The sequence below is a fragment of the Loxodonta africana genome, chromosome 3, assembly GCF_030014295.1.
Source record: "Loxodonta africana isolate mLoxAfr1 chromosome 3, mLoxAfr1.hap2, whole genome shotgun sequence".
NCBI lineage: Eukaryota > Metazoa > Chordata > Mammalia > Proboscidea > Elephantidae > Loxodonta > Loxodonta africana.
The window spans coordinates 105,256,367-105,281,015 of NC_087344.1; the positions used below are offsets into that span (position 1 = coordinate 105,256,367).

At 40.0% G+C, this 24,649-nt stretch overlaps 1 protein-coding gene across 1 annotated transcript in view; it reads left to right on the plus strand.

Moving 5' to 3' along the window:
- CACHD1 (cache domain containing 1) overlaps nucleotides 1-24,649 on the plus strand; it is a 294,726-nt gene that overhangs the window by 235,697 nt on the left and 34,380 nt on the right. The window contains exons 9-13 of the mRNA XM_003411041.4: nucleotides 9,264-9,497; nucleotides 16,133-16,282; nucleotides 16,901-17,024; nucleotides 17,807-17,924; nucleotides 24,381-24,549. Coding sequence (XP_003411089.1) covers nucleotides 9,264-9,497; nucleotides 16,133-16,282; nucleotides 16,901-17,024; nucleotides 17,807-17,924; nucleotides 24,381-24,549 — 795 coding nt within the window. The remainder of the gene's footprint in view (nucleotides 1-9,263; nucleotides 9,498-16,132; nucleotides 16,283-16,900; nucleotides 17,025-17,806; nucleotides 17,925-24,380; nucleotides 24,550-24,649) is intronic.

A 24,649-nucleotide genomic window follows, 5' to 3' on the forward strand; every position in this document is an offset into this window, starting at 1 on the left:
GTTCATGGTGTGGAATAGGTTAAGATCCTTGGGTTAAGCATTAGAGTTGGCTAGAGGAGAATTTGTCCTAATCTTGTGACCAAATACAAAGGTTACCATTACACAATCTGAAAACCCTGCATGTTCAGAAGCAAAATTTTCAGGATCAAACCCAACTTCATCTGGCCACCTAATGGTCTGCCCTACTTAAGGCAGGGCTTTATCCAAATAATCTTAAGCTTTTAAGTATCATTTCTGCTTTTAAGAGCTTAGAGTGAAAGAGATTTTAAAGTTGTCCCTATAATTAACTTGGTGAGAACCAATTGGAGATTTGTTTTCTATCTCTAGTCATAAATCTGTGTGCTTCCTTCCTGTTGATCCTGGTTCCTATTGACTTTGGTTCTTATGGGTCTTTGGGAACACTTTGTCCAAATCTGTTACTTTACACATGTAGAAATTATGAAATGTCATGGGGCATAGAGATGAAGGGTCTTGGCCAATGTCATTGTTCACTTGCTTACTCAGCAAATATCGATTGAGTTGGCACTCAAGGCAGGCATGTGTTAGGCACTGAGAATATGATGGTGAACAAAACTTACCTGGCTCCTGCCCTTGTGGAGCTTACAGCTCCTACAGGTGAGAGATGCTAAAGAAATAGCTACAAAAACACAGAATATCACCAAATTTTGCTTTGAAGAAAAAGTACTGGGTGCTATGAGAGTGAATAATTGTTCTGATTTACAAGGTTAAGAATGATCTCTCAGAGAAGGTAGAATTTAAGGTAAAAGCAGAAGAATTAAAAAAAAAAACAGTGAAAAGTGGATAAAAGAGTATTCCAGGTCTAGGGACTGGCTTGTGCAAAGGGCTTGGAACTAAATGAATTAAAATTACAATGATGTACAATGTAGTGAGTTGAAGACAAGAAAGGTGAAGTTGGATAATAGGAAGGGGCTAGATCATATAGATCATTACAGAGTTTGGATTTAATGTAGGTTTAGTACAGTGGGAAACCTTTGAAAAGTTCTAATCAAAGTAATGATGGGATTTGATGTATATTTTAGAATGATGCCTTTGGATGTTGTATAAAGAGTAAATTCAAAGTCAGAAAGCTTGCAAGTCTTGGAGATGTGATTTGAACCCAGGCTTCTCACTCCCCATAAACCTGTTGCCATTGAGTCATCTCCATCTCATAGCGACCATATAGGACAGAGTAGAACCGCCCCATAGAGTTTCCAAAGGAGTGTCTGGTGGATTTGACCTGCTGACCTTTTGGATAGCAGTCATAGTTCTTAACCAGTATGCCACCAGGGTTTCCTTTCACTCCCGGTGCATTTTAATTCATCAGTGTCTTCCATCTACTTCATAATGCTAACCTGAATTTAGATAGAAAGTGTGCCATAGCTCTGGGCCCATGTCCAAATGGCTTTGTTAGGCTTATTTAAGTAGACAGTGTAGAAAAGACACATAAGGCTCACATCTCTAGCCTGCGAAACACCTACAGAATAAGTAAGCATGCTCAGCTATGTAATTTCTCAGTCATAAAAATCCATCTCTTATCTAAAATATGCTATTCATTGTTTAATACCACACAGAGTCATGAGTCCTGTAATTACTGTTGACTCTGCCTTATACACCATGTCTGTGTCATTTCCCAGTTGAAGTAAGCCTGTGGGCTCAATGGTGGGTGAATCCTGTGACCTAGAACCACCCAGCTGTTGTGTGCCAGTTATAGTAGTTCAGCAGTTGATTTTCCCTGGGGGCTAAATGCTCACATTAGCCTTAGCATTATATCGCATATAAATTATGAAATCATTTCTTTTTGTGAAGTGGCTTCTTAATCATATTTATTTACATTATGTACTTACAAGCCAGTGCAACTGTTTTGATTGAGAAACACCAGCAACTGGTTATATGTTTATCCTGCCTTTCTTAAGAAATACTTATTGGTCTTTCTATCTGTCGATTGCTAATTCATTCAACCTGTGTTTATTGACACATAGGAGCAGTGTAGTGTTCTCAAAAGAGCTAAAGCTTTGAAGGAGGACACGCCTAGATCTAAATCATGACTCTGCCATTGTGACCATGAACAAGTTAATTCTGCATCTGTAAAATGGGAATAAAATAACAACCTCATAAAGTAATGATGAAAAGTGACACACCATATGTGAAACTTCTGTATGATGCTCAATATGTTTCGCTATTTTATTACAAACAGCATATTTTCTCAGGCAGCTTTATCAATGTATAATTGGCACCCAATAAACTGTGCATATTTAATGTACACAACTGATACATGTTGACCTATGTATACACCAGTGAAACCATCATGCCTGTCTCTTTCTGTATCATGTTGTATTGGCATCCTTTCTCAATCAAGGTGGTGATATTGGGAGAAGAGGTCAGACAAGTTCTGGAATGACATCAAGGACGTCATACATGAAGAAAGCAAGAAGTCATTAAAAAAGACAGGAAACAAAGAAAAGACCAAAATGGATGTCAGGAGAAACTCTGAAACTTGCTCTCGAACATCGAGTAGCTAAAGCAAAAGGAAGAAATGTTGAAGTAAAAGAACTGAACAGAAGATTTCAAAGGGCGGCTCGAGAAGAAAAAGTAAAGTATTATAATGACATGTGCTAAGTACCTGGAGATGGAAAACCAAAAGGGAAGAACACACTCGGCATTTCTCAAGCTGAAAGAACTAAAGAAAAAATTCAAGCCTTAAGTAGCAAGAGTGAAGGAACCTGGGGGGCAAATATTAAACGACAAAAGAAGCATCAAAAGAAGATGGAAGGAATACATAGAGTCATTATACCAAAAAGAATTGGTCGACGTTGAGTCATTTCAAGAGGTAGCATATAATCAGGAACTGATACTAAAGGAAGGAGTCCAAGCTGCGCTGAAGGCATTGGCGAAAAACAAGGCACCAGGAATTGACGAAATATCAATTCAATTGTTCCAACAAACGGATGGAGTGCTGGAAGTGCTCACTTGTCTATGCCAAGAAATTTGAAAGACACCTACCTGGCCAAATGACTGGAAGAGATCCATGTTTATGCCTATTCCCAGGAAAGGTGATCCAACCGAATATGGAAATTATCCAACAATATCATTAATATCACATGCAAGCAAAATTTTGCTGAAGATCATTCAAAAGTGCCTGCAGCGGTTTATCGACAGGGAACTGCCAGAAATTGAGGCCGGACTCAGAACTGGATGTGGAACCAGGAATATCATTGCTAATGTCAGATGGATCTTGGCTAAAAGTAGAGAATACCAGAAAGACATTTACCTGTGTTTATTGACTATGCAAAGGCATTCAACTGTGTGGATCACAACAAATTATGGATAACATTGCAAAGAATAGGAATTCCAGAACACTTCGTTGTGCTCATATGGAACCTGTACTTAGATCAAGAGGCAGTTGTTTGGACAGAACAAGGGGATACTGCATGGTTTAAAGTCAGGAAAGGTGTGCATCAGGGTTGTATCCTTTCACCGTATGTATCTAATCTGTATGCCGAGCAAATAATCTGAGAAGCTAGACTATATGAAGAAGAATGGGGCATCAGGATTGCAGGAAGGCTCATTAACAACCTTCATTATGCAGATGATACAACCTTGCTTGCTCAAAGTGAAGAGGACTTGAACTTACTGATGAAAATCGAATACCACAGCCTTCAGTATGGATTGCACCTCAATATAAAGAAAAGAGAAATCCTCACAACTGGACCAATAAGCCACATCATGACAAACAGAGAAAAGACTGAAGTAGCCAAGGATTTCATTTTACTTGGTTGGATTTACAATCAACACCCATGAAAGCAGCAGTCAAGAAATCAAAAGACGCATTGTATTGGGCAAATCTGCTGCAAAAGACCTCTTTAAAGTGTTGAAAAGCGAAGATGTCACCTTGAAAACTAAGGTGTGCTTGACGCAAGCCGTGGTATTTTCAGTCCCATCATATGCATTCTAAAGCTGGACAATGAATAAGGAAGACAGAGAAGAAATTGACACCTTTGAATTGTGGTGTTTGTGAAGAATACAGAATTTACCATGGACTGCCAAAGAATGAACAAGTCTGTCTTGAAGAAGTACAACGAGAATGCCCCTTCAAGCAAGGGTGGTGAGACTGTCTTACATCCTTTGGACATGTTGTCAGGAGAGATCAGTCCCTGTAGAAGGACATCATGCTTGTTAAAGTACAGGGTCAATGAAAAAGAGAAAGACCCTCAATGAGATGGATTGACACAGTGACTACATCAATGAGCTCGAGCATAACAATGATTGTGGGCATGGCACAGGACTGAGCAGTGTTTCATTCTGTTGTTCATAGGGTCGCTATGAGTCCAAACTGACTCAACAGCACCTAACAACAACAGACCTTCTCCAGTCAGATGGTGTTGCAGAGTATTGTGTATGGCTCCATCTTTATCAGTTCTTCATAGTCTTAGATTATCTAAGGTTTTGATTCTTAATGAAGGGTATTAATTTTTCTCATTTAAGCTGCAGCCAAACCACTGGCCTACTTTCTTCTGTTTGTATGTTCAAGACTGTGAATTTCACATTTCCCTACAGAATCACCATCTGGATCCTGCGTCTGCTTCTGCCACTTTCTCTGCCTCAACTTTCTTCCTATAAAATGGAGGAGATAAGAAGGCCTACTTTCTAGGGTTGTCGAGAGGATTAGCCCTAATGGATAGAAAACACCCAGGGCAGTGCCTTGCACTTACTAGGAGCTCAGTAAATGGTGGCAGCTGATTTTTTGGAGCCCTGGTGGTGCAATGGTTAGGTGCTCAGCTGCTAGCCAAGAAGTCAGTGGTTCGAACCCACCCAGTGGCTCTACTGGAGAAAGACCTGTTGATCTGCTCCTGTAAAGATTACAGCTTTGGAAACCCTGGCAGAGGGGGTTGGGCAGTTCTACTCTGTCCTATAGGGTCGCTATGAGTTTGTGGCAATGGGTTTTTTTTCCAAAGTATAACACGAATAACAGAAAACCATCCACATAACCATGATTTCAACTGCTTCTAAGAACAACAGATAATTTTGTTGCTGTTAAATGAGACAGTCTACGTGAAAGGGCTTGTTTAGTAAACTGAGAAACTGGAGGAAATTCTCAATTTTTTTTTCCCTTTCACTATTCAACCTGCCTTCTAGTCTAAGCACATTGAATTTTCTAGCCTCTCTGTTGTGTTGTCTCTTTCCACCTTTTCATGCCTTGCTTTTCTTCTACAGAATCTTCTTCAAGCCTCTTATCCTCAGTATTCAAGGTGGCCATCTGCTCTTATCTTTAAGAGACCATATCTTGATTCAACTACCCCTCCCAACTATGGTCTTTTAAATTTCTCTGCTTCCACATTTCTGTGGAAAACTGTATGGTATTAGGGACAGTGATCTTCACATTTAATGTGCTATGTAAAGATCACCTGAAAAAAGTTTTAAAATGCAAATTCCAAGGCTCTGCCCTTACATTCTTATTCAGACCCTCTTAAGTGTGGGATCCAGCAACTTGTGTTTTTGATCAAGGTGTTTCTCTTCCTGGTGTTTTGTGGATCACATCTGGAAGAACACAGTCTCTGATGTCCAGTAGTCCTGAGTTCCAGTCTGCTTTTACTAGCTGAGTGGCTTTTGGCAAATTACTTAATCTCTGTAGGCATCGGTTTCATGTGTAAAATGAGAAAAATAAAAATAAAATTTTTCTCATAGGATTGTTGGGATAATAAGTAAAATGTGACACGTTCAGAGTTCTTAGCACCAAACTAAAAAACTAACCCATTGCCGTCAAATGAATTCCGACTCATAGCAACCTTATAGGACAGAGTAGGACCTGTTCCACAGGGTTTCCAAGACTGTAAATCTTTAGGGAAGCAGACTGCCACATCTTTCTCCTGCAGAGCAGCTGGTGGGTTTGAACCTCTGACTTTTTGGTTAGCAGCTGATCACTTAACCACTGTGCCATCAGGGCTCCTTGTTCTTGGCACCCATAAAAACACATTGCCATTGAGTCAATTCCAACTCATAGCAACACTATAGGGTTTCCAAGGCTGTGCATCTTCACAGAAGAAGACTGCCACATCTTTCTTCTGCGGAGTAAGCTAGTGGGTTTGAACCACTGATCTTTAGGTTAGCAGCTGACCACTTTAACCACTGCACCACCAGGACTCCTTTGTTCTTAACAGCAAAAGCCAAACCATACCCATTGCCTTTGAGTTGATTTCAACCCATAGCAACTCTGTAGGACAGAGTAGAACTGCCCGGTAGGGTTTCCAAGGAGCAGCTGGTGCATTCGAACTGCCAACCTTTTGATTAGCAGCTGAGCTCTTTACCACTGTGCCACCAAGGCTCCAATACCTGTAAATAATAAATCCTCAAAGCCAGTTGAATGAGGGGATGAAAGCTTGTGTGATTTCCTATCTCAGAGAGTACAGATCAGAGGTGGGGACTCTCTCCACTGGTTCTGGTCCAGGGCCAGCTCCCTTGTTCAGGATCTGTGCACTCAGCATCTTGTGTTTTCTTCTGTGCAGCGTGCCTCTCATTATACTAGAGTGCAGTATTTACGTTTTGTTCTCCCTTCATTTTCCACAAGAATGTGAACTTCTCAAGCATAAATTGTGTCTTATTTTTCTTTGTATTCTGAACTCTTAGCACAGGGCTGAGCACAGCTGAGGATGCTTGTGTTTGCCTAGAGAGTGTGCCCTTGGCATCATCTCTGGTTGGCTGTGGCTCTATTCTCCTACCATTTCTTTCACTCCTGAGGAGGGGGAGAGAGGGAATGGAGAAAGAAAGGGGGGGAGAAATGAAAGTTATTGAGCACCCATGACATTCAGCATGCTGTTCTTAGTGTACTGAGGATTTAGATCCTTATTTTAAAAATTCCCTATCTTCAAGAACCTTAGAAAGGAAGATAGAGAAGACAAGGCAGATGAGTTAAATACTATAGTCAAGGAGCAAGTGAAACGAAAGGAAGTAATCACTTCCTTTCCGTTAGATTTGAATATCTTCCCAGGCAGATCCCAAGAAGCCTCGTTGCTTGCTATTTCTCATCCTGTCATTGGTTCTAAATCCTCCTGATAGGAGTCTTTTCTGTACTTTCTGAGTCCCTGATAATTTTGTACTTTAAAACCTCCAGTTATTCCCTCTAACCATCCTTATCTCTTCTCTTTCTTCCTGTAATCTAGCCAGATTTCTCTCTCTCCAAATGCCATCTCTGAGCATTGTTCACTAAGGTAGAGTAATTCCTTTATATTATTAATCACAGTTCAAATAGGGAAGTAGAACCACCATGAGAATTTTAGAATAGAGAATTTTTATCAGAATTAGACTATACACAATTGTGGGAGAGGCTAAGGAAGTAAAGGTCAAAACAAAAGGCAGTAACCAGCTCTAGCAGGGGCGAACAGGTCAGAGGTTGCAGGGAGGTCTAGAAGCTAGGAAAATCAAGCTGTGAGAGTAAAGATCATTTAGGAGGCCTGATACAGAACCTGTAGAGAGTTGTTGGTTCTCCATGGCTGCTGCCTCTGTGAGTTTTCAAGGCAGCACCAGGGGTGCACCAGGGGTTGCTATTGGTGAGCAAGTTGGCAGTTGGGAAAGACCTGAACACGGAGCAGGGACAAGTGGGACAAATTGGAATCCTCAGTATCTCTGTGCTTGTTTCTCACCATCTTTCACTTTGCCTCCCAATTCTCGTATCACTTCCCTTTTGGCCAACTTTACCTGGAAGCCTAAAGGAAAGGGAATTCTGGGAAATGTAGTTCTCAGCGTGATATGTTGCCAGTAGAACAACCCAACACACTTACTAGTCTGTCACCTATTGATTGTCACTCTGCTTAACCTTTTATGATGGAGTGACACAAAATGCACAATCCTTGATAACCTTCCATTCCTTTTGCCTAGTAGCTGTTCTGGTCTTTGTCACTTTTCTTTTTCATTTTAAGACAGCCAAGCAATACATGACAAAGGAAGAACATGTATTTATTGTTTTAAATTGTCTCCTTTTAGCATTTGCCTTTGTGAAGTTCTCAGGGATATAAGGTAAGGGATCAGTCATGCCTTTTGTGTTTGGCCTTTACTCTGAAGAACACTTAAACACACACTCTCCCCCATCTCAGCTCTGCCTGAATTAAAGAGAACAATAATCTGATTCTGACTTAATTTGGCTCAGTTATTTTTACCTTTCCTTTAGTATTGCATAAGTGGAGTAAAACCAAGTTATTTTAATGCAGTTTTTTACAAAAGAAAACATATCCATTTCTGCCACATCTTTAGCAATGGACTTGCAAAACAAGAAGTGTACACACTCCATGTTTAGAAATGATGAAGACATGTACAGTAGGTGAGTCGTGAAAAGCTTCATTTTTTTTTTTTTTAATTACTGAACAGCTCGTGTTTGCTGTAGAAATCATCAAGAACATGAGGCAAAAGCTTTTTTAAACTTATTGGTAGAGTCTCAGTAGTGACTGAAATCATTTGAATTTGTTCACAGGGGTACCCATGTGTGATCAGTTACTAATCCTTTGACTGTGTTCCAACAATAGCAAACTTGAAGGAAAAAAAAAAAGGTTTATTAAATTTATTTTTGTGCTATAGATTACAGATGTTGTAAAACAAACCATCACTATGCCTGAATCTCTTACAGTTTTTAAAACCCTCTAAAATGTAAAAAAAATATATACATTATACACTAAATAAATCAAATCTAGTATTATCCTAACAATATCAAGCATGAAAACATTTGTAATTAAAATGAGCTTAATGAAACAGGGAATGGGTTATCACTAAATGCAACGCATAATTCTTTTCATTCAGTTTCATGAGCCTTTGGAAAGTTTTACAGGCAAAGAGGTAAGGCATGACATGGTAAACCTCTAACCTTTAAAGATCTTACAACTTCTACTAATTTAAATTCAGTGCACATTAGTTAATCATTATTTTTGCTTTCAAATATTAAATGCAGAAAAATAATTACATTTTATAATTAACCTTTTAGGGGAAAACACTTACATACTGAATGGGGTGCCTTTATTGACTTGTGTGTTTTTCATCAATTGCCTTTTGAAGAATTCCTTTGTCCTCTTGATTGTTTGAGGAAAGGCCATGCTTCTGCCTTTGTCCTCAGCAGAGGCTTTGTCCTCTGCATCCTGAGTCCATATTTTCCCTGCAAAGCCCCCTGCATTCTCTGTTGGCATTGCAAGACGTCATCCATGCCTTTATTAGACCTAAATGGCACAGTATGTTACGGTTATAGACTATTTTGCTTTACATTATCTTCTCTTGGCTTTCAATTTCAGATGGGGTGACTGGTTTGAAAGAGCTGGCTTTTCTGAGAGATCTGGCTGAACAGAACTCAGGGAAATATGGTGTGCTGGACCGGACATGCTTGCCTGTGATTAAGGGCAGCATGATGGTGCTAAACCAGCTGAGTAATCTGGAGACCACCGTGGGCAGGTTCTATACAAATCTTCCGAACCGGATGATTGACGAAGCTGTCTTTAGCCTCCCTTTCTCTGATGAGATGGGAGATGGTGAGTTTGGAAAAAAATTCTTACTAAAAGTAGAAGAAAAGAAATTGACGGATAGAAATGGGCATGAGTTCAGCAAGGCAGCAATGTTTAGATGTTGTTCATTATTTGCAAGTAAATATGCAAGGCAGTTCAAGGCTTTGGGTGTCCCTTTCTCTGGGTCAGACGGTTGCGAAGTTCCCTGACATCTGTCCTGTAGCACTGTGTTCTAGATGAGAAATCTCCACCCCTATTTTCTTCCTCATCACCCCAGCCTTAGTAGACAAAATGGGTATATCTTCTGTGGAGGCTTTGAGGGGATTCCCTAATATCCAAAAGTTAGTGAACTGAGACTAAAGGCTAGCTTTGTGTAGCAGGTGGTGAATAAAGTTCAAAAGGCTTAGGACTTACCCTCAAAGGCAAGGCTACATGATGTAGTCAAAAAATATAGGTTTGGCATCTGATATGCTTTTAAATCCCACTCCGCAGCCTAAGTTGCTGTCCTTGGCACATTATTTAATCCCGTTAATATTCCCATTTGTTCATCTGTAAAGCGGGTAATAAACCTTTCAAGTTATTAAGAGGGTTAGATAATATATGTAAGATTTACCAGTGCCTGGCATACCACCCAAAAATAATTACTGCTCTTGTTATTATTATTTATTATTACTATTTGTCCTATCACAAGTTAGGAGAATTAATAATAATTGTTATTATTATTAATACTCAAAAGTTTCCCATGCATCTGTCAGACGTTTGTCATACTGTGGTGGCTTGCATGTTATTGTGATGCTGGAAGCTATGCCACTAGCATTTCAAATATCAGCAGGGTCACACATGGTGGACAGGTTTCACCTGAGCTTCCAGACTAAGAAAGACTAGGAAGAAGGACCTGCAAGTCTACTTCTGAAAAAATTAGCCAGTGAAAACTTTATGAATAGCAGCAGAGCATTGTCTGATGCAGTGCCGGAAGATGAGCCCCTCAGGTTGTTAGGGTCTCAAAATACACCTGGGAAAGAGCTGCCTCCTCAAAGTAGAGCCGATCTTAATGATGTAAATGGAGTCAAGCTTCCAGGACCTTCATTTCTTAGTTTGGGATGACTCAAAATGAGAAGAAACAGCTGCAAACATCCATTAATGATGGGAAGGTGGAATGTACAAAGTATGAATCTAGGAAAACTGGAAATTATCAAAATTGAAATGGAACTCATAGACTTCAATGTCCTATGCATTAGTGAGCTGAAATGGACTGGTACAAGCTATTTTGAATTGAACAATCATATAGTTTACTATGCTGGGAATGACAAATTGAAGAGAAATGGCATGGCATTCATGGTCAAAAAGAATATTTCAAGATCTGTCCTGAAGTACAGTGCTGTCAGTGGTAGATAATATCCATACAACTACAAGGAAGACAGTTAATATGGCTGTTATTCAAATTTATGCACCAGCCACTAAGGCCAAAGATGTGGAAACTGAAGATTTTTACCAATTTCTGGACTCTGAAGTTGATCGAACATGCAATCAGGATGTGTTGATAATTACTGGTGATTGAAATGCGAACATTGGAAACGAAGGAAGATTGGTAGTTGGAAAATATGGCCTTGGTGCTAGAAACGACACCAGAGGTTGCACGATGGAGTTTTGCAAGACCAACAATTTATTCATCGCAAATACCTTTTTTCAGCAACATGAACAGCGACTATACACGTAAACCTCACCAGATGGAATACACAGGAATCAAATTGACTACATCTGTGGAAAGACATGATGGAGAAGCTCAATAGCATCAGTCACAACAAGGCCAGGGGCCGACTGTGGAACAGACCATCACTTGCTTGTATGCAAATTCAAGTTAAAGCTGAAGAAAATCAGAGCAAATCCACAAGAGCCAAAGTATGACCTTGGGTATATCCCACCTGAATTTAGACTATCTCAGGAAATGATTTAACACATTGAATACTAATGATCAAAGACCAGATGAGTTGTGGAATGCCATCAAGGACATCATTCATGAAGAAAGCAAGAGGTCATTACAATGACAGTAAAGAAAGAAAAGTCCAAAATGGATGTCAGAAAAGACTCTGAAACTTGCTTTTGAACAGTGAGTGGCTAAAACAAAAGAAGAGATGATGAAGTAAAAGAGCTGAACAGAAGATTTCCAAGGGAAGCTCAAGAAGACAAAGTGAAGTATTATAATGAAATATGCAAAGACCTGGAGTTAGAAAACCAAAGGAAGAACATACTCAGCATTTTCTCAAGATGAAGGAATTGTAGAAAAAAATTCAGGCCTCAAGTTGAAATGTTAAAGGATTCTATGAGAAAAAATATAAACAATGCAGGAAACATCAAAAGAAGATGGAAGGAATAAACAGAGTCACTGTACTAAAAAGAATTAATCAACAATCAACCATTTCAGGAGTTAGCATATCATCAAGAACCCCTGGTACTGAAGGAAGTCCAAGCTGCTCTGAAGGCATTGGCGAAAAACAAGGCTCCAGGAATTGACAGAATATCAACTGAGACAGATGCAGAGCTGGAGGTGCTCACTTGTCTATGCCAAGAAATTTGGAAGACAGCTAACTGGCCAACCGACTGAAAGAGATTCTTATTTATGCCTATTTCCAAGAAAACTGATCCAACCAAATGTGGAAATTATCCAACAATATCATTATTATCACTTGCAAGTAAAATTCTGCTGAAGATCATTCAAAAGATGCTGCAGCAGTACATCAACAGGAAACTGCCAGACGTTCAAGCCAGATTCAGAGGAGGACATGGAACCAGGGATATCATTGCTGATGTCAGATGGATCATGCCTGAAAGCAGAGAATACCAGAAAGATTTTTATCTGTGTTTTACTGACTATGCAAAGGCATTCAAATTGTGGATAACATTGCAAAGAATGGTGAGATGGTTAAGATTGTGTGTCAACCTGGCTGGGCCATGATTCTCAGTGTTCTGGTAGTTGTATAGTGTTGCAATCACTTCCCAATTGAAATTTGATATGTGACCACCCCCATGATGGAATCTGCTGAGTGGTACCAGTGGGGGTAGGGCCTGTAGTAGCTCATTGCCCCCTCAGCCTTCATCTCTCCACCCTCCACTGTCTACTTCCTTCCTGCTCACCTTGTTTTGGCTTGTTCTGGATCCTGCAGCTGCCTCCTCTTCCTCTGATTTCCAGTTCTTGGGACTTGAACTAGCATTTTACCTGCCAGTCTTGGGATTTGTCAATTTTCATAGCCTGTGAGCAAGCATCCTGCTATCCGACCTGCCAATCTTGGGTTTGCCAGCCCCCTGTGGCTATGTGAATCAGGAGAAGCCTCTATCATGATCCACAGACTTGGGACATTCTAGCCTCTACAATCGTGTGAGCTGTTTCCTTGATAAAAATTGCTACTCTAGAGAACCCAACCTAAGACAAATGCGTATTCCAGAACCCTTAACTGTGCTCATGAAGAACCTGTACATGGATCAAGAGGCAGTCATTCAAACAGAACAAGGGGATACTGTGTGATTTAAATCCATGTAAGGTATGTATCAGGGTTGTATCCTTTCACCATACTTATTTAATCTGTGTGCTGAACAGCTAATCTGAGAAGCTGAACTATATGAAGAAGAGTGGGCCATTAGGATTGGAGTAAGACTCATTAACAACCTGTGTTGTACAGATGACACAACCTTGCTTGCTGAAAGTGAAGAGAACTTGAAGCACTTACTGATGAAGGTCAAAGACCACAGCCTTCAGTGTGGAATACACCTCAACATATAGAAAACAAAAATCCTCACAACTGGACCAATAAGCAACAAATGAAAAACAGAGAAAAGACTGAATTTGTCAAGGATTTCACTTTACTTGGATTCACTATCAACGCCCGTGGAAGCAGCAGTCAAGAAAAAACAAGAAATCAAAGACTCATTAATGCATTGGGCAAATCTGCTGCAAAAGACCACTTTAAAGTGTTAAAAAGCAAAGATGTCACCTTGAAGGTGGGCCTGACTCAAGCCATGGTGTTTTCAATTGCCTCATATGCGTGTGAGAGCTGGAGGATGCATGAGGAAGATCAAAGAAAAATTGACACGTTTGAATTATGGTGTTGGTGAAGAATATCGACTATACTATGGACTGCCAAAAGAACAAACAAATCTGTCTTAAAAGAAGTACAACCAGAATGCTCCTTAGAAGCAAGGATGGTGAGATTATGTCTCACTTGGTTTGGACATGTTATCAGGAGGGATCAGTCCCTGGAGAAGGACATCATGTTTGGTAAGGTAGAGGGGTCAGCAGAAAAGAGGAAGACCCTCAACGAGATGGATTGATGCAGTGGCTGCAACAGTGGGCTCAACCATAACGACTGTGAGGATGACTCAAGACCAGGCAGCGTTTTGTTCTGTTGTGCATAGGTTTGCTGTGTGTTGGAACCAACTCCACAGCACCTAGCAATAACAACATGTGCATTTGGTTAAAACAATGAGTGCATTTTGGGAATATTTTTTAGTGTAGCATTTGCCATAATGGGATGAAGTCTTCTGTCAGAGTTGATAGCTGAAAAGTAAGACTGTGTTTCTTTTTTAAGGCTTTGTTCTTTATATACCCATGGACGATAGAAATTTGAAATGAGCATGCATTTCAGTGGCAGAGTATTTCTGTTGTACTTCACTGCTCTGTCTGTGGAAATGGCTTTTATCTTAGACTAAAGCATGGGTGCAAGTGGTATACAGATTGTGACCTCTGTCTTCATTTCGGCCCTCCCAGTACCGCCCCCGACACTTATAACCCATTCATCCAGGAAGACCTGAGCAAAATTTTCATCCAAAATACATTTTTAAAACTCTCTAAAATGTGTATTATTTTAAAATGTTTTGAAATAGTTAGACAGAGTTGTTAGTGATCATAGAGATCCTTTTGTCTCACCGCCCCATGTGGCACATGATGTCATTCATTCAGAGAGTTGTTATAACCTACTCAACTCAGTGGCCCAGCCGGGAGTAGAACCCAGGGACCTGATGCTTACAGCTGTGCAGTGACCCACTATCATGCCCTCTTTCTGCACATTTTCCTTTGCTTCTCCCTTTCCACGATTATCGTATTGTTTTTGTGTAGCCTGTTAGCTAAGAATGGTTTTTATATTTTTGAAGGGCTGTTACCAAAAAAAAAAGAAGATGAAGGATATGCAAAAGAGAATGTTATGTGACCCACAAAACTCAAAATATTTATTATTTGACCCTTTACATAAGAGATTGCAGCCCCCTGGCCTAAGGTCCAAAAATGCATTCCTTTGGAACCTTAGTCTCTTCTCCAGGTACTCAAAGTCCTGTGTGGTCAGATACTAAGGTTTTGTACCTTTCTGAGTTTTTCTTGTTATCTTTCCAGGTTTTTTTTTTTTCTTTCTTTTTGGAAGGATGCATTAATGAAAAAAAATACCTTGCTTTATCCATAATCTCTTTTGATCTAACAACCACTAGAAACCAGTAAAGCAGCCACAGTTGTGTCCTGCAGACAGACAGAGAGGTTATGTCCAAGGTCATATATACATAAGAAGCATAACTGAGCTAGATCCCAGGTGTTTAGATCACTTGTCCAGTGGTCTTTCAAATTCAACTGAATGTCCTCACTTGAGGAAATAAAATGATGTATTTTGTATTGCAGATGTTTTGTAGTGGTCTGGAATATCATGTCCTTTTAGGTAAAAAATTTTTAAAAATAGTGGAAAATAGATGAATTGCCTCCATTTAAGTTAACTCGGGCATTTCACCTGCCAGAGGACCTGTCGTGCAATCTAACTGGCTTATTATGCTGTCTGCAAAGGCATTGGCTGGTTACTTCCAACCAATTGCTTGGTTGTATCACCTGGAAAACTTTTTTCCAAGCAATATTGAGATGGGTGATATTAGCCTTCATGATTCACTAGTACATAGTCCCAGTCTTTGACTAATGCTTTCTCTGGAGTTTGGTTCATTTGTTTTTTATTTATTAATTTTTTAAAATTAATATTGTATTATGTTAAGATGAAAGTTTAAACAGCGATTCAGGTTCCCATTGGACACAAATTATTTAGTGATGTTAGTTACATTTCCCACAGTGTGTCGTTATTCTCATTCATTCTGTTCTAGTTGTACCATTTCTAGTACTCTAGTTTCCCTGCCCCCTTTTCTTCTCATCTTTGCTTTGAAGTAATTTTTGCCATTTGGTCTCCTATAGATTATTTTTTATTTTTCTGAAGAAGCTTATTACTCACAGTTGATGCTCTTTATCTTATGAACCAATCTGTTATTTAGCTAAAGGATGACCTCAAGGGGTAATTTCAGTTAAAGGTTTGAAGCATATCTCAGGGCAGTAGTCTCAGGGAGTCCTCTAGTCTCAACAGGTCTAGTAAATCTGGCCTTCTCAAGAATTTGAATTCTGTTCCACATTTCTCTCCGGTTCTATAAGGATCCGTCTATTGTGGCCCTGTTCAGAGTGGTCAGTAGTGGTAGCCAGGCACCACCTACTTCTTCTGGTCTCAGGGTAGATGAGGCCAGGTTTGTGTTGACTATTAGCCCTGTAGACTACTTTGTTCTCTGAGTCTTTGGTTGCCTTCTTTCTCTTTTGTTCCAGACAAATACAGACCAATTGTTGTATCTTAGTTTTTTGTTTTTGTTTTTTTTCTAACCCACAGGTTTGATAATGACTGTGAGTAAGCCCTGTTATTTTGGAAACCTACTTTTGGGAATTGTAGGTGTGGACGTGAACCTGGCTTATATCCTCGAAGATGTGACGTATTACCAAGACTCTTTGGCTTCCTATACTTTTCTCATAGATGACAAAGGTAATCTCCTAAAAATTAATCATAGGAAAGAATGGTTTCTTCAGCAACCTAAATGTCTATAGACATTCTGATACTAATCAACAAAGTGGGAAAATGATAGTATTTAAAGTAAAACAGTGTGACTAGACTGCTCAGTTGTAGTGGAACACAATGTGATGGCAGAATGAATCTAAAAATTACGATTTGTCTCTATGCTGTTTTGCGGGATAGGTAATACTTATTACCATCAGGAAATTGGACTTGAGGATTGAATGACAGGTAGAATGTGATCCTTTGGGCCATTTGTTGTCTATATTGTTATCTTTCGATTTATGGGCAGAAAGGTTTATGTGGTAGAACACTTATAAAATGAAAACCGTAAGACCAGCACTTCGAAAGTATTCTTGATTAGACAGATGTTAGATAATTTAAAGCATCTTTCCACACTTCAGAAGGTTTATACAGGCACACATAAAACAAGGTCGGTTTTTATTGGACTGGTAAAGTTCATACTGAGAAGTCGTGTGCTGGGCACCCATCCAATCCCACATTTCAAGCCAGTGATAGGCACTTTTATTACAGTCAGCACTTCCTGCGACGTGTTTCCCATAGCATGCATTTTTTGTTTTCTTATTTCAGGGTATACCCTTATGCATCCATCTCTTACCAGGCCATATTTACTATCAGAACCCCCCCTTCATACTGACATCATACATTATGAAAATATCCCCAAATTTGAATTGGTTCGGCAAAATATCCTAAGGTAAGGAAAAGGTGAGGGTCATAGTATTTTATTTTTCTTTGAGACTAGGACCCACTGAGGTCAAAGATGAGTGTTCACTAGAGGACAAAAACACGTTTGTAAGTTATGAATATTATCAAAAGTATATGCGGTAATTCTTGCATAAGGACAAAGCCAAGATTTTGTTTACTTTGTATAACATACAAATTTTCTCAGAACTATTATTTGGGGGTTGAACTCTTACAAATACAATTCTATTTTTATGATTTTAATTGTAAAATCAGGCATATCTTATTTTTTTTTTAATTCCAATTATACCAAATTGAAAAATGTTGGCAAAATAAAAGGTGAAGTTGAGGCCTAGCTCTACTGCATGCTAAAATCATAACTTGGCAAAATAGTGTCTGTTTCTGTACAATGATATACAAAGTTTTCTCTTGAGTTAAAGACCAAATTGGGGTTTTTTTCAACAGTGATACATTATTTTGGCAAAGCATAAGCTATAGAGAAATGGGTCTCTGAGGTCATTGGTAGAAAATTGGTGACTGAATGATTTGAGACGTTAGTCTCTGGAAAGAATTAGAGTTGGGGGGGCAAGTGTAGAGAGAAAGGAATTTTTCAGTGCTGAGCGACATAATACATTTAGGAAATTGAAAACTGAATATTATCTCTTTCAAAAGCGATGAGCTTCATTGCTTTCAAAATCAGGAGGTGGGCATTGATTCACAGCTTCTTCCCTGCTTTTAATTAAGTGCTTAATTTTACCTTTTGCCTGAAGTATTTAATTCTGTTTGCCAACGCAGCCTCCCTCTGGGCAGCCAGATTATTGCAGTCCCTGTGAACTCATCCTTGTCTTGGCACATAAACAAGCTGAGAGAAACCGGAAAGGAGGCCTACAATGTTAGCTACGCCTGGAAGATGGTGAGTGAGGGGAGTCGCCTTTGCCTGGGGAGCTACATGGCCCGGTGCTCTTCTTCATGTGGGGATTTTGGGGAAACCTTGAGCTGATGATGTCACTATCTGTTTTAAAGTAATTGGAAAAATAAGTAATTCCACAGATGTTTTATAACTTTTTGTTTGTTGTTGTTTATTAAGACACTGTTCATGATAATAAATCAAGCCATATAAAAGGGCAGAAAGTAACATACTGTCAGCCCTCCACATCCGCAGGTTCCGCATCCATGGATTCAACCGACTGCGGATAGAAAATACTGGGGGGGAGGGGTGGTAAGCCTCCCACCTTTTCACAGACCCTCAGTCTCTCTCCAGCACCAGTTATTTGAGCATTGTTCCCCTTGTGTCTCATTTGTTCACTACGTGTGTTTTGTGCACCCTTTGTTTCTGTGAAGAAAAAAGGCTCCTAAAAAGCGAATGAAGTGGTGAAAGCAATCCATCAAAGGCTAAGTGTGAGGGGGTGAGGAGAGGAGAGGAAGGAGTTGAAGGCTGGGGTGGCAGGCTGGCTACATAAAGCGCTACAGCCTCAAGAACTCAAGATCACAGGCGAATCAGCACCTGCTGGTGCCGAGGCAGCATCATCATTCGCAGAAGAGCTCGAGAAACTCAGAGAAAAGAAAGGCTACCTTCCAAAACAAGTCTTCTGTTGTGATGAAACAACTATTTACACAGCATTTACATTGTGCTAGAAGTTTTTTTTAGTAGGTATTGTAAGTGATCTAGAGATACTTTGAAGTATGTGGGAGGGTGTGCATAGGTTATTTGCAAATACATGCCATTTTATGTAAGCGACTTGAGCATCCATGGATTTTGGTTATCTGAGAGTTCCTAGCACCAGTCCCCCATGGGTACTGATGGATGACTGTGTGTCCTCCCCTACCTCTTGCTTTTGACCTCACTTTCCCCAGAAGTAACTGTTTTGATCAATTTCCAGATGATTTTTATATATGTACAGGCATAAATATCTTTATGGGTGTTGCACTGTATAGTACTACACTGTCTAGATGGCCCATAATTTCCCTATTGTATATTTAGATTATGTCCAGAACCAAAAACAAACTAGTTGCTGTCAAGTTGGTTGCAACTAATGGCAACCCCACATGTGTCACAGTAGGACTGCACTCCACAAAGTTTTCAATGGCTGGACCTTATGGAAGTAGATTGCCAGGCCTTTCTTCCACACCACAACTGATGGATTCGAACTGCCAACCTTTGGTTAGCAGCCAAGAGCAAACCATTTGCAGCACCCAGGTATCTTACGCTATGTCCAGTTTTTATCGTTTTAAAACTCAGGTTGGAGAAGTTGAGAATTGAAAAGGAAGGTTTAAAAACATAAATCCCTTCTACTGACATTCTCTCAGAAAAAGAAATTTTAGGTTAGAACTTGGGTTATTCTTACTTAGCATGAGTGGATTGACAGTTTAGCCATAACTTTCAGCACCCACCCACCTCACTTTTCTTTTTCCAGCCTCATTTAGGCACGGGCCTCAAAGAATCCTGTAAAAATAGAGGCTAGCACGTGTTGTCCGTGTTACTTATGTTTCTCTCACCTCCTCTCCCTTCTCAGCATATCACAACAATGTCATCATGGGGCCTTAAACACTGTAGTTGACTAAAAAGAAAGAGGACTTTCATTTTTATCATGACGTTTTAATCACTGAATTTAAAGTGCAATCACTTGAGATTCCCTTGGATGGCCATATCTTGTGTTTAACTTGTTGACTCCAAACGGACCCATTTACTCATCCCTTTAAGAACTACTTATTGAATATTTACTATGCGCTAAGAAGGTTGAACAATAGCAATACTCTCTGCCTTCACAGAGCATCCAGCCTAGTGGTAGATTCAGACCTTCAGCAAGCAACTCAGTGCAGTGCCTGTGTCTGGGATAGGAATGATGGGAATCAGGAGTAACCAGCATGCGTTTCTCCAACCTTCTTGTTTAGTTCTTCAAGCTTCATTATGGCACAGCATTTAATAAAAGAGAGACTAAAGAAAACAAAATAATGATGAAACCATTTGATAAGCTTACATTTACAAGCCTAATTGTATTGGGGTGTTATTCTTTGATAATACAAATTTGAGGAAAGTCAAAGTCTATTTTGAAATCCTCTGACCCAGCTCATTTTCAGAATTTTTTTGAGGACGATTACACTATTTGCCCTTATATGTATATTTTTTCTTCTTTCTTTAATAAAGATGAATTGCTTAATCTTCACATCGAAAGGGTGGTCCAGACACCAAATTTCTTAGTTGAAAATAGATGCTTATATTCAAAGTTGAAGATTTTTTACCTCCAACACATCCTGATTAAAAGCAGCTCAATTATCTGTGTTAATAATTATTATCACTAAAAGAGAAAGAAAGAAATGTAGGCATTTGTAAGACCTTCTTTGTATCAGTAAATAAACCAATTTTAGAATTTTGGAAAGAAATATTCTCTTCTTAGAGCCATATTTCAGTGATGCTAGTAAATTCTGGCCTCTCTTTGTAGCTAAGTTCAAGACTATAGAATTGTGGTAGTGGTCGTAGTGTCAGAACCTGTCTAACCTCAGAGGGGATAGTGACCAGGATCAGCCCAAAGCTGATTCTCATGAGGTAGAGGTCAGATAAACCCCCACCCTCCAACTTTTTTACCAGTCTGACACCAGCCATCCTTCCCACAGCACTCTCTGGTTCAATAACCCATTGCAGTGGTCACACAGAACTCACAGACCATACTCACAGTTATGTGGTTTATTAAAGAAGTAACAGGGTACGATCTGGGATCAGGACCAACAGGCTACAACTCAGGATCAGGAAGCATGCAGGCAAAGTCTGGAAAGCTTCCCCAAAGAGGAGAGTACATTCCTCCCTTCTTTAGTGTAAGATAGCTCTCTCAGCTCCTTTCAGCTGTGCAAGCAAGCAGACCCTTCTCTTAGCTGTGCAGGCCTCCTGTTGGCCCCTTCAAGACAAGCTCCTCTTGGTCCTGCTGTCTCTCCCCACTGACTGTCGAAGGGCCCCTTCCAAGCCTGTCACTGCCAACTCTGCCACTGGGTCCCTTCCGGGTCTCTCCCTGTCTTCAGTGTTACAGCCTTTGACCCAGGTTACAGCTTTTTTAGGAGATTCTTTGCCTCCTCTCTCTTTCTCTCTTCTCTTTTGCCTTTTCTCCATTCTGCTTCTTCCAGCTTCCAATCTGAAAAACTTCTATGGGGTTGGCTGCAGATATACACAAACTCCTTGTCAATTTCAAGGCACAGCCCTCCCAACCAGGGTCACAAACTGACCAGTTCTCTCTCAGTAGGCCACAGACACTTCATTTGCATAGTCTATAGACGAACCTCTACAAGGTGCACACCAATCCCAGGGCAGGCTGCAGCCTGAGGCCAGACAAAAAGTATCAAACCTCAAGTTGTTAACAGTTTACCCAGGAAATGTCAATCAACCTGGACAAAAGTAATGAATCCTCTGGAGTGAAAACTAGGGCAAAGGTAACGCCTCATGATTTAGGAGAAAAATCTCTCAAGCCGTTTTTCCAAAGATCCAAGAAAAAAGGCCACATAGAGGAACTCATTTCACCACAAGTGCAATCGTGTAGTCACTTCAGGTGGAAGTGTTAGCTTTCTCAGAGTTCTGCAATTATCAGGCAGGTCACTATTAAGTCAGCAATTAAGGAGGTAATAAATAATGAGATTGAAATTTACAAGGCTTGCCTCGTTACCCAGCATTAAGAGTAAATATTTTTTTAGCTATCTTTAGTTACTTTGGGTGGGAGAAGGGGAAGTAGATACCATCTTGTCCTATGGAATAAATGGATTCTTCTACTGAATATAATCCAAATAAATTTTAGTTTATGCCAAGAATAAGTGGCTAAACTGCTTAGCATCGATAGATGTAACAGGTACTGATGATTATTTCATGGAATTAATTTAAATACAACTAAAGAGGGTCCCTGGAGGTACAGTGGTTAAGAACTCAGCTCTAACCAAAAGATTGGCACTTCAAATCTACCAGCAGCTTCTTGGAAACCCTCTGGGGCAGTTCTACTCTGTCCTATAGGGTCCCTATGAGTCAAAATCAACTCAACGGCAACAGGTTTAACTAGAGAGACTATGTTTGCAGCTTTAAGAGATTAAGTTGTCACTGTTTAACTCAGGTCCATCTTTGAGCATTTGTGAAGGCTGTATGCTGAGACAGATGGAAGTATTAACTATCAGAAGATATTCGAATGTCCCCATGTTACATAGGCATGTGTCTTAGGCTGGGTTCTCTAGAGAAGCAAAACCAGTGAAGCATAGAGAGAGAGAGATTTATCTCAAGGAAATGGCTTACATGGCTGTAGAGACTGGCAAGTCCCAAGTCCATGGGCCAAGCATCAAGCTGGTGGCTTCTCCTGACTCATGTAGCTGCAGGGACTGATGAACCCAAGATTGGCAGGTAAGATAATAAGGCTGTTGGCTTAAGAGCTGCGGAGGCTGATGAATCCAAGATCGGCAGGTAAGACAGCAGGCTACTGGCTCACAAGTTGTGGAGGCTGACAGATCCCAAAATCAGCAGACAATACGGCAGGCCACAGGCTCATGTCCCAAGAACTGGAGGATGCAGGATCCAGAGCAAGCAATCAGCCTTTGCCAGAATGTCCATATATATATTGGATGTCAGCCACACCCCCAAGGAAACTCCCCTACAACTGATTGGCAGATCACATCATGAAAGATGACAACATCATTACATAACTGCCAAACCATTGAGAATCATGGCCCAGCCAAGCTGACACACAACCGTAACCATCACAGCATGGCTCACTTCAAGACACAGACCACATGTGCAAGCAGCAGAGAAGAATTTTTCTCCTGCCATGGAGAGTCCTTTTAGGGACATCATAGTTCCTTAATACAGAGACTGTTTTTTCAGTTAAGAACATGATAAAAAATCCAAACTAAACCTGTTGTCATCAAGTTGGTTCTGACTCATGGCAACCGCATGTGTGTCAGAGTAGAACTGTGCTCCATCAGGTTTTCACCGGCTGAATTTTCAGAAGTGGATTGCTAGGCTTTTCTTCTGGATGAGCTTTGGGTAGACTTGAACCACCAGCCTTTTGGTGAGCAGCTGAGCTCGCTGACTGCTTGCACTACCCACGAACACAATAGAAAGATCTGTATTAAAATCCGTTTCTGTTTTCACCTAAGGAGTGTTTATGAAGTACTGCTTTTAGATACTTAGGGTAAATTTTATTTTTTCTCGTACAGATCTAATTTTAAAATTATATCTTGGTCATTCTGGTAGGGTTTTTGTGTTTTGGTTCCTTGGAACATGTAACACAGAAAACATAAACTCCAAAGAATGACTGTCTGAGATGGGAAGAGAGGAAATAGTAAATGCCACTTCAGAACACCCTGCCACTCTCGAATTTGGTGGATGGAAGAAGAGGATTCAATTTGTTAATCTAATTGAATATCCTTGGCAGCAATACCTGAAAGCCATTCCAAGAAGATGTGAATCTGTCTTGTGTTTAAAGATTCTGCAACCATCCTTACAAACTCTAATTTGCACTGCCTAGATAAAAATTTCTCCTTGACTGCAAAGCACATTTTTTTTGGTACTGCTTTATAAGGCGCTGTCCTTTTCCTCTGACTTAGCTGGTCATCACCCTCTTCATTTATTCACACACCATCTTTTAAATAGGTTCTATTCATCTTCTAAAATACAAACTTATAATAGAAAAGCTTGTCTTCATGTTATTCTTTTTTTTATTGTGGTAAAATGCACACATAATGTAAAATTTGCCATTTTAACCATTTTTAAGTGTACAATTCTGTAACTTTAATTACATTCACAACATTGTGCAGCCATCATGACTATTTCCAAGCCTTTTTCATTACCAAGCAGAAACTCAGTCCCCATTAAGCAATAGCTCCTCATTCGTCCTGCCTCCCAGTCCCTGGAAACCACTAATCTACTTCGGTCTCTATGCATTTGCCTTTTGTAAATTCTTCATATAAGTGGGCTTGAAAAATGGTCACTTCTCGGATCATGTATTGTAAAATCAACTATCTATTTTTAAATACATTTCCAACTCAGATAGAATAAGTATTGTATTTTTATGTCATGTTCCAGGTTGTGTCCATTAGCCTAAGTCACAAAAAAGGAGCTGGGATGACTGTTCAAAGAGACTACGTTCTAATCCTTTCATTAGCTCTAGGGTTTGCTACTACATACATTAATTTCCCTCAACCAGAAAGGAGAACAGAAAATACAGCTTTTGCCAGCGATACTTTCTTTGACCCCATCTTTTTATGTCTTCTATTCATTCATCAGATATTTAATGAGCACTTTCTATCTCAATGCTGAAGACAGAGACACAGCAGAAAATAATGTAGGCAGAGTCCCTGCCCCTTGGGACCTTCATTTTCTATGTTAGAAATTCTTTGTTGGTTTTTACAGGTCCAAGACACCTCCTTTATTTTGTGTATTGTGGTGATACAACCAGAAATACCTGTCAAACAACTGAAGAACCTCAATACCGTCCCCAGCAGCAAGCTACTGTACCACCGGCTGGACCTCCTGGGCCAGCCAAGTGCTTGTCTCCACTTCAAACAGCTGGCAACTCTAGGTAAAATCTTTCGCTCCTCCCCTTCCTTTGTTGTCCTCCTCACAGTCTCTCATTGTCGTTAGCTGCTATCACATTGGCACCTGACTCACAGGGACCCCAT